General features: G+C 39.5%; 1 protein-coding gene across 1 annotated transcript in view; it reads left to right on the top strand.

The window, feature by feature from the left end:
- The window catches only part of Bard1 (BRCA1 associated RING domain 1), a 65,057-nt gene that overhangs the window by 40,091 nt on the left and 12,722 nt on the right, over positions 1-12,244 (top strand). The window contains exons 7-8 of the mRNA XM_032899756.1: positions 845-953; positions 6,652-6,784. Of these exons, the coding sequence (XP_032755647.1) occupies positions 845-953; positions 6,652-6,784 (242 nt within the window). The remainder of the gene's footprint in view (positions 1-844; positions 954-6,651; positions 6,785-12,244) is intronic.

Below are 12,244 nucleotides of genomic sequence, written 5' to 3'. Positions count from 1 at the left end.
AGAAGGAAGCATGTTCTTTAGCGTTTGGGTGAGATGGACTATCAATATCTGCTCTGTCCATTTGGTTTATGACACGACTTAACCACAGCATTAGTTTTTCTCTATTGGCCTGAGTGACAATCTGTGCCTGTCTGTAAGTCAAGTCTCCCAGTATCACTGTTTTAGGATCACATCTCTAAAAGAAACCCTCAGGCTACTTTGACTTCTTCCCTTTCTGTTTATATCTCGTTGTTGTCTATCCATTTTCTAGGGAACTAGGGAGACCCTGGGTCTACACTAAGAGGCTGAGTTCTTAGATAATCGGTGTGGCCTGGAAGGAGGCACAGTCAAAAAATGTGCTTCTGGATCCTCCCTAGCCTTGGGTCTCTGGTGGAGGGGAACCTGGGTCTGTTCTAAGAAGTCAGGCCCCTAAAGGGATGAAGTGGGCTGGGAGGAGGGACTCCACAGACAGACTGCACAGGGACTAAAAATAAGTCTGGAGCGACCTTAAGGGGGGTTGGGGAAGGAGGATAAAGCTCTGGGTCTCTGGGAGAGAGCTATTCTGTGGGTCAGAGGTGTTAGAGAGGAATGGAGATGGGCCAGAAGGAAAAGTGAACGTGGCTGCAATGAAGAACTAGGAAGAACCTGGGTCCTCATCTGGAGAGAGTGGAGGTGGTCTTCTCTCCTTCCTCACCAAATCAGGAGCGTTTGATAGTAAATCCTCATGACTAAGTGAGCACTGAGTCACTGTAGTTACAATCTGTATTATTAAGGATGTTGAAAATAGTTGTAGGAGTGCGTCTCTTTGTTAAGAATGAAGCGACACATTTTATGTACTTAAACCCATGTGCACTTCTTTTAACAGTAACATATTTGGTGTGCGGCCGGTGGATTATACAGACAATGAGAATATAAGATCATTATTGCTGCTGCCAGAGAAGACTGATTCATTCTCAACTAGCCAGTGCTCTGTCGTAAGTGTGGATTCTTCTTTGCTACATTTATATCTGTTACTGAACTTGGTTATAAAAGGAACAAAATAGGGAAACTTCCAGTTAGCAGATAGTTGTCATTCACCAGTTACTAAGGACTTCCGGCTTCAAAGACAGTCAGAATAAGTCTATCAAGAAATACTTACTGAACCCTTTGTACTTTAGACAGCATCCATTCAACAATGAATTTGACTAAAGCAACTCTTATTTCAAGGAACTTGCTTGTCAGTAAGAGATAGAGAAATGGTCAGAGAATATGTAAATTGATACATGCAATTATTTCAGAAGTGGGTACACAAGTGCTTTCAAGATGACTTTGTAGTGTGTAACTGGGTGAGGTGCTAGGCTACTGAAGGACACTGTGTTAGTGAGGGCCTTTTAAGGAACAATTTAAACTGTGACGAGTTATGAGAGGGAGGCAGCCAGGTGGCCACATAAAGGACATTGTGTAGATGAAATGGCTTTGCTTGAAGATTCCAGAGTTTGTTTTTGCTGGAGATACTGAGTGTCTAGAATGGAGACCATTGAAAGGTTTCAGTGCAGGCGTGATAGCGTTGAATTTTGTTCTGAGCATTTGCTGTTTTGATTTACAAAAGGGAGTCTGTGCAGAGTGTGAGAGAGTAAAAGAAATAACATGTAGGGTTGTGACAAATATGACTCAAATTAAGTGAATAACATTTAAGGTCTGTAAGAAGTGCTGTTCAGTTCTGTCAGCAGTGCTTTCTCTTGGATTTTCTCTGGCGAGTGAGTGGGAAACGAGTCTCACTGGAGACATAGGATAGTTGGTGCCAATTCCTGGCACTGGGAGGCAAACCCTTCATCCTCAGTTCCAACTGTGTGTCTATTGATAGAACTGTTAAATAGTATTGGATATGTGGGCCTGTGAATTAGACAAGAGGTACAAGCTAGAGATAATGAAGAAAGACCCATTCCTTGGAACCCATAGCCAATTGGAACTCATAAATGTAAAAGTTTATTATAAATTGTAGTATAAGAAGAGCAATGAAATGTGCAGAAGCTGCGACATGTGCAGTAGGATCAAGCTTACTTCAGAAGCTGTCAGGAAGAACTTCACAGAAGGGGACAGAGTATCTGAGGGGAAGAGCTGATGAATGCTGTTGTGGAAAATAACAGAAAGCTTCTAATCTGAACCCTTGACTGTTAGATAACACATGGGCACGTCTGACAGCACTGAGAAGTCATGGTTTTCCTCTATTTGCTGTCCTTGACTCAGTATCTCTGTGGTATGGATGTGTCCTGGTGCCTTTAGGACGGCTGCTATAATTCCTGATGTGACAGTGGCCAGCTAGAAGACATCAGAGCATTTTGTTGGAACTTTGCTGAGAGGCTTCTTGTGTTTATTGTTGGTTAGAACTGGCTACAAATTGGTTTTGAGGTATCTAGGGATAGAGATCTTGTAGGGCGGCTACCTAAATAAAGTCTGACTTTGTTGTGTAGAAGATGAGAAGAATGGGCTTTGTATAGAAAAGTAGCATAGCCCCATTGCTGCAGCTTCAGAGGAATGGAGAAGGCATAGAAAGCCCTTGGAAATGTGAAGAACTCAAGGTTTAGTGTGTAAAGAGCATAAAGAACGTTAAAGTAGCTTCAAGGTGGGAAGCTAGATTGGGATCAGCTTGTGAGCGGCCTTAACTTCCTTAATAGGGACTTTAGATTTAATGGGGCATCATGGGTGTGTTCATACCTGAACTACACAGTCTGCAGGAGAGCTAGGAGTCAGAAACAGCTCAGGCCGAGTGGAGGCTGCTGCAGTAATGTCTAGGATTTGTGGGATCTGAAATGATGGGTATGGTAGTGAGGCGAGGATGGAGAGAAGAGACAGGCGCAGTGAGCTTGCTTTATTTTCATGCTTGTTCAAAAGAAGAGAGGGACGTGGCACTATGACCAAGTGTTCTTATTGTCTTAATGGTTGACACCTGGCCGAGGAAGCAAAGGAATAATAAACTAGTCTGTGTACATGGAAACAGTAGGTCATGTGCAGTTGTTAAAGGTAACGTCTGGGATATGGTACCCCTAGCCACTACCAGACTCCACTCACTCAACCCAGGCTTTTTTGGGTCTTGTGAAGCGGAGTGAAGCCATGACTGTTCTTCAGAGCCCTTCTCATCCAGAAAGGGCAGTGCAGTAGTGATTGATGCCATCGCTTAGTTACGGATTTAGCCTGAGCTAGTTATAATTTGCTGTGGTCACAGGTGCTATCATGGGTAGTCACCTTTATCCCTGAGAACCTTTCTCTTGTGTTTTAGACTCCAGTCTGATAAATGTGTTCTTAATGATAGTTTGAGAAATGAAAAGGACCTAGAAGTCAGCACTTTAATTTCTTCCTTTTAAAAATGGGAAAATTGAGACCTAGAAAGGTCATGATTTGCCCAGGATTATTAGCCAGACATTAAACTTTTTTTTAATGGACCTGTCAGAACTCAGATGTTGTAAGTCTTGGGTCAGCTCTCATTCAGCTCTACCATGCTTTATACATAGGTTCTTATTTACTGATTTGTACTTGAACTTCCTGCCCGACATAGTGGATCTGAGTTGTTACCATGCGTTATTTTGAAAGTGTAAGAAATACAGATACTTTTGTGGTATTCTTGGAGTCTGATTATGGCTATCACCTTCAAAAAAAGGATTTTTATTTTGAAATCTAAGAGACATACACTTTCTGTATGCCATGTGTCATTGAGTTTATTATTATGTCTTTTCGTTGTTTCCAGACAGGCCTTCACTATGTAGCCCAGGGTAGCCTAGAATTTACAACCTATCTGCTTCTGCCTCGATGTTATTTATTGTCTTAATGATTGATCTGCGGCTTGGGAACCTAATGGGTGATAAAGGCTGCTGGGGTGTGGTACCCATAGCCACCATCAGACTCCACTCTCTCAACCTGACTGTCTTTAGTCTATCAAATGTGTTCCCTGTGTTTAAGCTATTTTCTTTACCAAGAATAGATTTGAAGAGCCAGGGTTCCTATGTCTTCCTTCCTTTACCCTTCAGGCCAGATTGTAAATGTCGGCTGTTTATTTATACTGAAACTAGAATCCTATATTTACTGGATAAGGAGTCTCCCTGTGAGCTACAGCCCCCGCTCCATGCCATTGCGTAAAAGCAGCAACCTCCCAGTGCTGCTCCCTGCGCCCACCCTCTATTTCCTTACCCTACAGCATCACACTCCTGCTCTAGTTATGTCTCTGCCCCATCAGAATGTAAACCATGTGAAGGCAGGGGCTCGTAACTGGTCTTTGCCTGGAGAGCAGAGTGGCAAGTATTGAGGGGTCACTTACATGTGTGTGAGCAGGTTTTCAAGCCTAGGGATGGTGGGTGTGTTCCATGCTCTACCCCACATGTACACGTTTGCTATATGTACACTGGCATGACAGTGGAGTCTGGAATAGGCAGTCTTGCCAGCTGTACTGAGGAGCTGCTTCAGGGACAAGGTAGACAGGTGGGGGTGGTAAGTGGCTGCAGTTTAATTCATTTGTGTCTCCTTCAGAACTGTGTTTCAAGTAGAACTTGGTGGCTCTGCTGCGAGGCTGAAGCAACTTCTACTTTTACTGAAAGGTTCTTGCCATGTCACTGAGGGGCCTCTCTGCCCTCGGCCCCTTACAGCAACATGTTTATCTTTGATAATCTGTCTTGATTCTTTAGGATTTTTTTTTTATTTGCTTATATTTATGTGTGTGTATGTGCACATGTGGAGGCCAGGAAATGGGCCACAGGAATCACTTCCTCCTGCCTCTTAGACGGATCAGACTCAGATAGTCAGGCCTAGCTAGCTGTAAGCTCCTCAACCCCCTGTGCTCTCTTTTTAGCCCCCCTTTCAATGCTTTAACTCCACTAATCTGATAATAATATTAATAATAACAATAATTTTATCTATGAAAGTCCCATATTGAATTTAAGTACGGAGTTTATTTAATGTCAAGGAGCATAATCCCTGAGTTTCTATAAAGTGAGGGTGTATTACCTCTGGATTTACTTGAGCTTTCTGGTTTGGACAGCACCTTACTTGGATTAAACCCTTGGTCCCTGTGATGTGTAATCCCAAGTTGACATGTGATTTGGGCGTTGTTTATGTTTTACCACAGCATTCCTCAACCATAAGAAACTAGACCAGGTTTTCTGTCTTATGCAAATTGTTTAAAAAGACTACAATAGGAAAAATGCATGACCCACTTTGATACTTCCCTTAGTTGGCACAAGTAGTATTGTACACTATATTTAGAAATGATAATTTTCACTCTTGTGTTTTATGTAAGAACTAATTTACGTAAGGTGGAGTCATGTAAATTGAGAAGCAATGTGCTCTCTTCTGAGCTATGGTGATGGCACTTACTTAAAGGACAAGAACTTTTGACAATTGATTTTTAATATCAGTGTAATTGAGCAACTTTGAAAATATTCTGAACTATTCATGTTAGCGAGTATTTACACTTTTGATTTGACTTGGCTATATACTCTGACAGAGACTAATAATGCATTTATATGAGAATCTGTATGTGTGTGTGTCCAGTCAAATCTTTGTCATCTGAACCATAAGGAAATAATTTCCCTTGCTGAACTTAAGTGCCAAGTATTGCCATTTAAAAAGCTTATGATATTTTTGTGTTCTTACTATATAGTAGATCTCATTTAATTCATTTTGAATGAATTGAGTCAGCTGTTTATAGAGTTAACCAACAGTTTAACTGTCTTATGTATAGGGAATCTGAAGAAGTCATCACTATTCTAATGCAAAGTCAGTGTTTAAATACTGAGCCCTCTCATCTAGCTGCTGAGCTGAGGTGGTGCCTGTGCCTTTGCTGTTTCCTTCATGCTCTGCAGAGAGAGCCTTTGAAAGCCCAGCCTTCCCATGCACATTTGCACCTACTGCGTGCGAAGGCTCAGTGTCCTGTGTTGTGTGCGTTGTTTGTATGTCTTCTGCACAGGAGTGCTGGTGTTGCGTTTCTCTCTGGATCATTCCTTCCCTTTCACAGGCAGCTTTTGTCTAACTCTAGCTCTAGTTCTGTCCTTCACTCTTTTGGATGTTCTACTGTGTCACTGTTCCTCTGAACCGTCCCTACCCTCGCATCTCTCACTGTTCACACTGCTGTCCCTTTGTCTCCGTGAGTGAGAGTTTAGATGTTAAGCCCATAGCATTAGTCCCTGTAAGTCAGCCTTTCTTAGGAGCAACAGGGAGTCCTTCCTAGTGGTATATCCACTTTCTTCACTCCTCAGTTTGTTTCAGGGTTAAAACTGATTTTCTTTCTTTAGAATTAGTGCTGAATTTTCAAAATAATCTTAGCTTAAATCGAATAGTCCAAATTTGGGTTTAACTTTTTGGAGGAGGGGTATGAGGTTGGTCGTTTCAATGGCTGTTGTAGGTTACTGGGAACAGAATGAAATTGTGAAGCCCTCTGGGAATCTAGTTCAGCATCAGGGAAGCACCTTGCCGTTTGGAGAAAGCTTTTTCATCTAACACTGACTTGGTAGGAAAATAAACAGAAAAATAGTTACTCAAATGCGTTGAGTGTTGTTAGGGTTACAGACTCTGACTCACTAGGGATTACTGGGGATTATTAACTGGAGTAAGGTAATTAATAAAATAGAACTCTCGTCAGTGAGTGTGTGCCCTCTCTCTTCTCCTTCCATGTTTTTACCATGGTGCCTGTTCATTTTTCTTTAGCAGGTGAACACCGGGCAGCGGAAGAGTGGGCCGCTGGTACTAATAGGCAGTGGGCTTTCTTCCCAGCAGCAGAAACTGCTCAGCAAACTTGAGACAGTGCTGAAGGCTAAGAAGTGTGCTGAGTTTGACAGCACAGGTGAGGGCGGTGTTCATTTTGTTTTTGTTTTTGTTTTTTGGTAGAAAACAATTTTAAGTTACTCCCTTTAAATAATAACCTCTGATTGTGTGTGTGTGTTTTAAACATTGGGTTGTGATTATATATTTTGCATCTTGTAAAGTGTTTCTGTACCTTATAGTTTTAATATAAGAAATATAAAGTGTCTATTTTGTTTTTGTGGGACTGGGGAAGAAATGCAGGCTGTTCATGTGCTAAATGCAGGTACTCTACTGCTCAAGTCTACCCTCAGCGGGAACTGTAAAGTTAAGCCTTATACACATGTTAGGATAGAGCACTGTCAGGAGGACAGATTTTTTAGTTTGTTAGTAATAAATTAAAATACAGTATAATAAATCATTTGAAAGTAGCTGAAAAATTTGTATTTATTAATAATACCATTTTTGTGGTGTGTTTATGATCTTATTTTTTTCAAGTCTGAATAAAAAACACTATCCTAAATATAAAAGTTCAGAAACTTCAGTGTTAGTTAAGGAACTGTTATAAAAGAGAGGTTAATTTTCTTTCTGTTTTCTGTTGCTTTTGTTGTATCTTATACTCACATTGTTTGATAGGATCAGAGCACTTGTCAGGATTCTCAATGGACAGAGTTTTTAGTTTGATTTAGGTAATAAATTCTTAAAAACAGTATCAATAAATCATTTTTAAAGAAACTTTAAAAATTTGTATGCATCTTAGTTTTTTTTTTTTTTTTGCTTCCTTTTTTTTTTATTAATAATATTTCCATTTTGTGGTGGTTTTAACATCTTTCCTTTTTCCCCCCATGTTGATCTAATTTGAGGTTAAAAAGCTTCCCTTCCACTGGTGAATAAAAGAAACACTATCCATAAATATAAAAGTTGCATTTTGACATAAGTCTCGAGCCCCTTCAAAATTCCTTCAATGGGGTCCTATTCTCAGTTCAGGGTTTGCTGCTGGCAAATAGATCTAACTTCTGCACTTCTTTGCTTCATCCATCTTGTCTAATTGGGTGGCTGTATATATATGGGCCACATGTGGGGCAGGCTCTGAATGGATGTTCCTTCAGTCTCTGTTTTTAATCTTTGCCTCTCTTTCTGTATTCTTATTCCTTTAGCATTCTAGGTTGCATTTGATCATTTGTTGTATCATTTGGGTAACTCAATGAGTGCATAACATGTATGTCTTTCATTGTTTCCTGATGCCTACAAATTTCAGGAACAAGTAATATTCCAGATATACCCATTTTTCTGTATCCATTCCTCTGTTGAAGCATCTGGGTTCTTTATGCTTGGGAACATAGTCTGTCAATCTTTGGGATGCTGCTGGTCCCAGGCGGTTCAATGTCCAATTTTTGATGGTTTGTATAGTTCCCCTTTCTATCCTGGATTTGGAGGCCATTCTCACACTAGGTGTTTCTCAGCCATTCGGCATTTAGTATATTCTTGTCTTCAGTTCTTTGAGATAAGCCCCTATCTGTTTTGAAAAGATTCACGATTTTGTCCTAATATTCTTGTCTTTGAGATAGATTTCAGATTTTTTTAATAAATGTTCATAACATGCTCTGATTTTTAAAGTGGCTTTATTCAGCAATACCAAGCATATTAATAAATAATAAATGTAGTTTGATGTTAACTTTGAAGTCTAAATAGTTCGTGTTAATGTTAAATGGTTCTTTTTACAAAATATACTCATGTTTTAAATCCATTGCTTGGTGTATCTATGAAGTGAAATTTATTGTTTTCCATTTAAGATTTCTACAGTATTACCCAGATAATATCTTTTAATCTTGTGGCTGACTCAGTGATTTTAGGCATTTGTTGGGGAATTGACTCTTTGATCTACCTGATTTGGTGATTTCCAGCAGCCATTACCTAAGCCTCCACTCACTGTGTCTCTGTTTCCCTCTGTTGGCAAATGCCATCGCCACCCTCAGAGCTGCAGTCTACCTCACCTGCTTAGCTGAATGTTATTCTTAACCTTGTATCATTTAGGATTAAAAAAGGAAAGCATATTCCTAATTATTATCTTCTTTGTTTATTTTTTGAGATTGAATTTTAACGACAGCATTTCTCCCCTCCCTTTCATCCCTCCAAAGGAATGGTTTCCATATTTCCTATTCCTATTTATTTTCTGTTTCTTGGTACCTGAATGAAGGATCTACTTTTTGGTATGCCGGCTAAAATATGCCCCAGCTCTTATTAAGTACTTCTTTAGAAAGCTAAGTGGTTGTAAAGGCCTAACAAGGACTCTTAGGATCTGTAGCATGTGGTTTGCCTTATGCTCAGCAATGATTGAAGGCCAGCATTTCCCAGACCTGCCACACACAGTCGTGCGCATGGAGCTGCTCCGGATTGGGATGGGCTGCTCATCCTATGTTAGAGCTGGATACTAACACTGGCTGGACAGCTGCAGTCTCCTGTAATGCTGATTGTTCCAAAGCAGAAGAATGCGTACATTGTTTTTAAGAAGCGCACTAAAAATATTGGTTTTGTGCTTTGAAGGCCTTATGGTAGAGTGATTATAAGGAACTTAAGTTTGAAGTTGATTTGATCTGGAGAGCAGTTTGATGTCAAACATCGATATTCATATCCTCTTAAAACCAGTTTCCACTTCCTCCTTGTAGTATTCTTGAGTTTGGTTCCTTGTGAATAAGACCATGCTTCTTTTCTCCTCATTCTCTGTTGCTCTCAGTCAAAACCAGTTTGAGAAGTGTAACTGTGTGAATTGGCAATATGTCTGGTTTTGAACTGTATTTTACCTTTCCTGTCTACTGTAAGTCTTTCTGAGTCTCAGTATTTAAAAAGCCAAATGCCTCCAGGGTTATGCACTCTGCCAGAACCATTGCCAATGGCTAGAACCAGTCACTTTTCATAACAAGATCTTATCCATAAAGAAACCATGTGGAATTTTGAGTAATCCGATGCTTCTGAACTTTGAGTCTGTTTCTTAAGAATTTGCTGAACTGGCATTTGATTATATTGCAGGCGATCCATTTCTATAAAACCTACCTTCTGTAGGAAATGTGAGTTTGTCACTTTAATGGCTTGGCCATGTCATTTTTTATAGAATCACTGATGGACTCCGACTGAGTTAATAGTGTGTTATTTGGTGATTCTCACAGTAGTGAATAACATCCTCTAATACCGATGGTTCTTTTAGGATAAAAGATGGATAGGATCTCTTATTGCAAGTCATATGTTCATATTTTTTAATATATAACCCAAAGAGAAATAAATTCAAAGTTTGAGACAAGTATTTAAGTAGTCACTAGGTCATTGGGTTTATAAAAATAAGTCTGTGTTAACAGTATACCTCAGTATCTCTTTTCCATGTCAGGCACCTCAATTTTTTGGAAAATATTTCAGAGAAATTCAGAATTGTCTAGAAATCATATATATTAGAGAAAAATGATGGGATTACTGCTTTCAGAATTAGTTATAAGGTGCATGACTTATTAAAAGTTTGATTCTAGGAATTAGTTTCTTGGTAGATAAAATTATTAATTGAAATAAGCACTTATAAACTTTAATATTAACTTTTTGCAGTATTTTCCATACACCAATTGAATTGAGTAGGAATTGTCATTACATGTGTGCATATATGACCTTGTGTGTGAAAGTCAGAGCTTGACATCTGGCGTCTTAGCCTTGGATCTTCATTTTTGAGACAGTGTCCTGGATCTTCAGTGAACCAGGCACTCAGACGTGAGCTAGACTGGCTCCCCTCCATCTGGAGATCTGCCTGTGTCTCTACCTGTTCCCCACTTGGTTGGGCTAGGGTTACTCTAGACTTCTGTCCATGAACTGAGCGAGGAAGAGCACGGAGGACACTCTTTAGTGTTGTTTTCTGATTGGCTGGTTGATTTGAGTTATGGACTCTAAAAGGCAGCCACTAAGTAACCTCATGATCAGCTTAACAGTCATTCTTTTCTATTAGAGTTGCTTTCTCAAATGGACTTTTGAAAGTGTTATAGAGTTGTAAAGATTGATGTGATTTCTGTTTTGCCTGATAAACTTTGCCAACTTATAAAATGTAAATAGATACTAAAACATTTCTGTAAAGTAAGCTTTAGGGTGTGTCCTGAGGTCTCACCAGTCAGGTAGGGCACGGAGGCACAGGTGGAATTACAGAATTCCAGCATTTGGAAAGCCGAGGCAAGACAAACAGGACTTCAGAGATATCCTTGCTTACCCAGTGAGTTCCCAGCAAGCTGTCCTACCCAGACACCTGCTCAAAAACAAGTTAGCAAGTAACAGACCTCTCCCATCAAAGGTTCTCTAAAATAAAACCATTTAATCAAATAATCTATTATTTGATAATTTTCTTAGTCTGTAATGCAAGCAGGATAAAAGGCGTCTATCATATGGTAGCAGGAAGTGGGAATGACCTGCATAGGAGTGAAACAGTTGTGTCTTTTCTCATGGTTACTGTCAGTATGTGAGGGCACACAGAAAGCATACATGGGGAGGGGGTACCAGACAGGGTGGATTCCTGTATAGCCCAGGCTGGTCTCAAACCCTGGTTTTCCTGCCTGTGCATTGAGTATTAAATGTTGGGATTACAGTCAGGGTGTCCATATTGTAATTAACTTTTAACAGTTTTCTAAAGAATATGTGCCGGTTGTATTAAATCTGCATCGCCTAGGAATGAATTCAAACCTTCACATTTCTAATAGCAATTAAAGTACAGTCCTTCTTTGTTGATTGTTCTGAAGATTAGTTGGACAGTTCAGGGCTCTGATCTTGAAAAGAGAAATTAAAACCTGCATTTTTAATTGTTTCCCAATTAATAAAATAGTTTGTATTACAGATTTAGAAAATTACATAAACATTTTTTTTAAAAGGTATTTGACTGAAAACCACTGAACATAAGTTTTCTAATTATGAGAATCTTTGGGCATTAGACAATTTGTTCTTTGAACATCAGACAATTTTGATATTATTATTCATAGTATAGGTGTCAGTACTGATACTCACGTTTTGTTTAAAAATTTTTTATGATATACTAATACATTTCATGAAAGGACTTGTTTGCTCTTTTGTATTTATTAAGTAGATTCAGCATGTTATCTCAAGAAGTGTGTGTGTGTGTGTGTGTGTGTGTGTGTGTGTGTGTGTGTGTGTGTGTGTGTATTTATATCTAGAACGTTAACTTGAAGTATAGGAAAAAAGTAAGTGAATACTGAAGTAGTATTTTTGACAAAATCTAAAGACCCATGACAATATTTCCTGTAATGTGGTTGTTGATGATGACGAGTGCTGGTTAGTTTTTGTCTCTAGACACAAGCGAGGGTCATCACATGGCTTTTGGATCACAGCCACAGAGAAGCCCATCTTGGACAGCATAAATGGTTTTCTTTTCTACTCTGAACCTTCATTTATTTCACCATTGCTTTACTCTTGGTATTTCACACCGTGAGCTCATGTCTCTGTCGCTTAACTGTCACCTGCCCTGGAGAAG

The sequence above is a fragment of the Rattus rattus genome, chromosome 4, assembly GCF_011064425.1.
Source record: "Rattus rattus isolate New Zealand chromosome 4, Rrattus_CSIRO_v1, whole genome shotgun sequence".
NCBI classification, from domain to species: domain Eukaryota; kingdom Metazoa; phylum Chordata; class Mammalia; order Rodentia; family Muridae; genus Rattus; species Rattus rattus.
The sequence above is the reverse complement of the archived record's forward strand: the minus strand, read 5'-3'. Positions and strand labels throughout refer to the sequence as shown.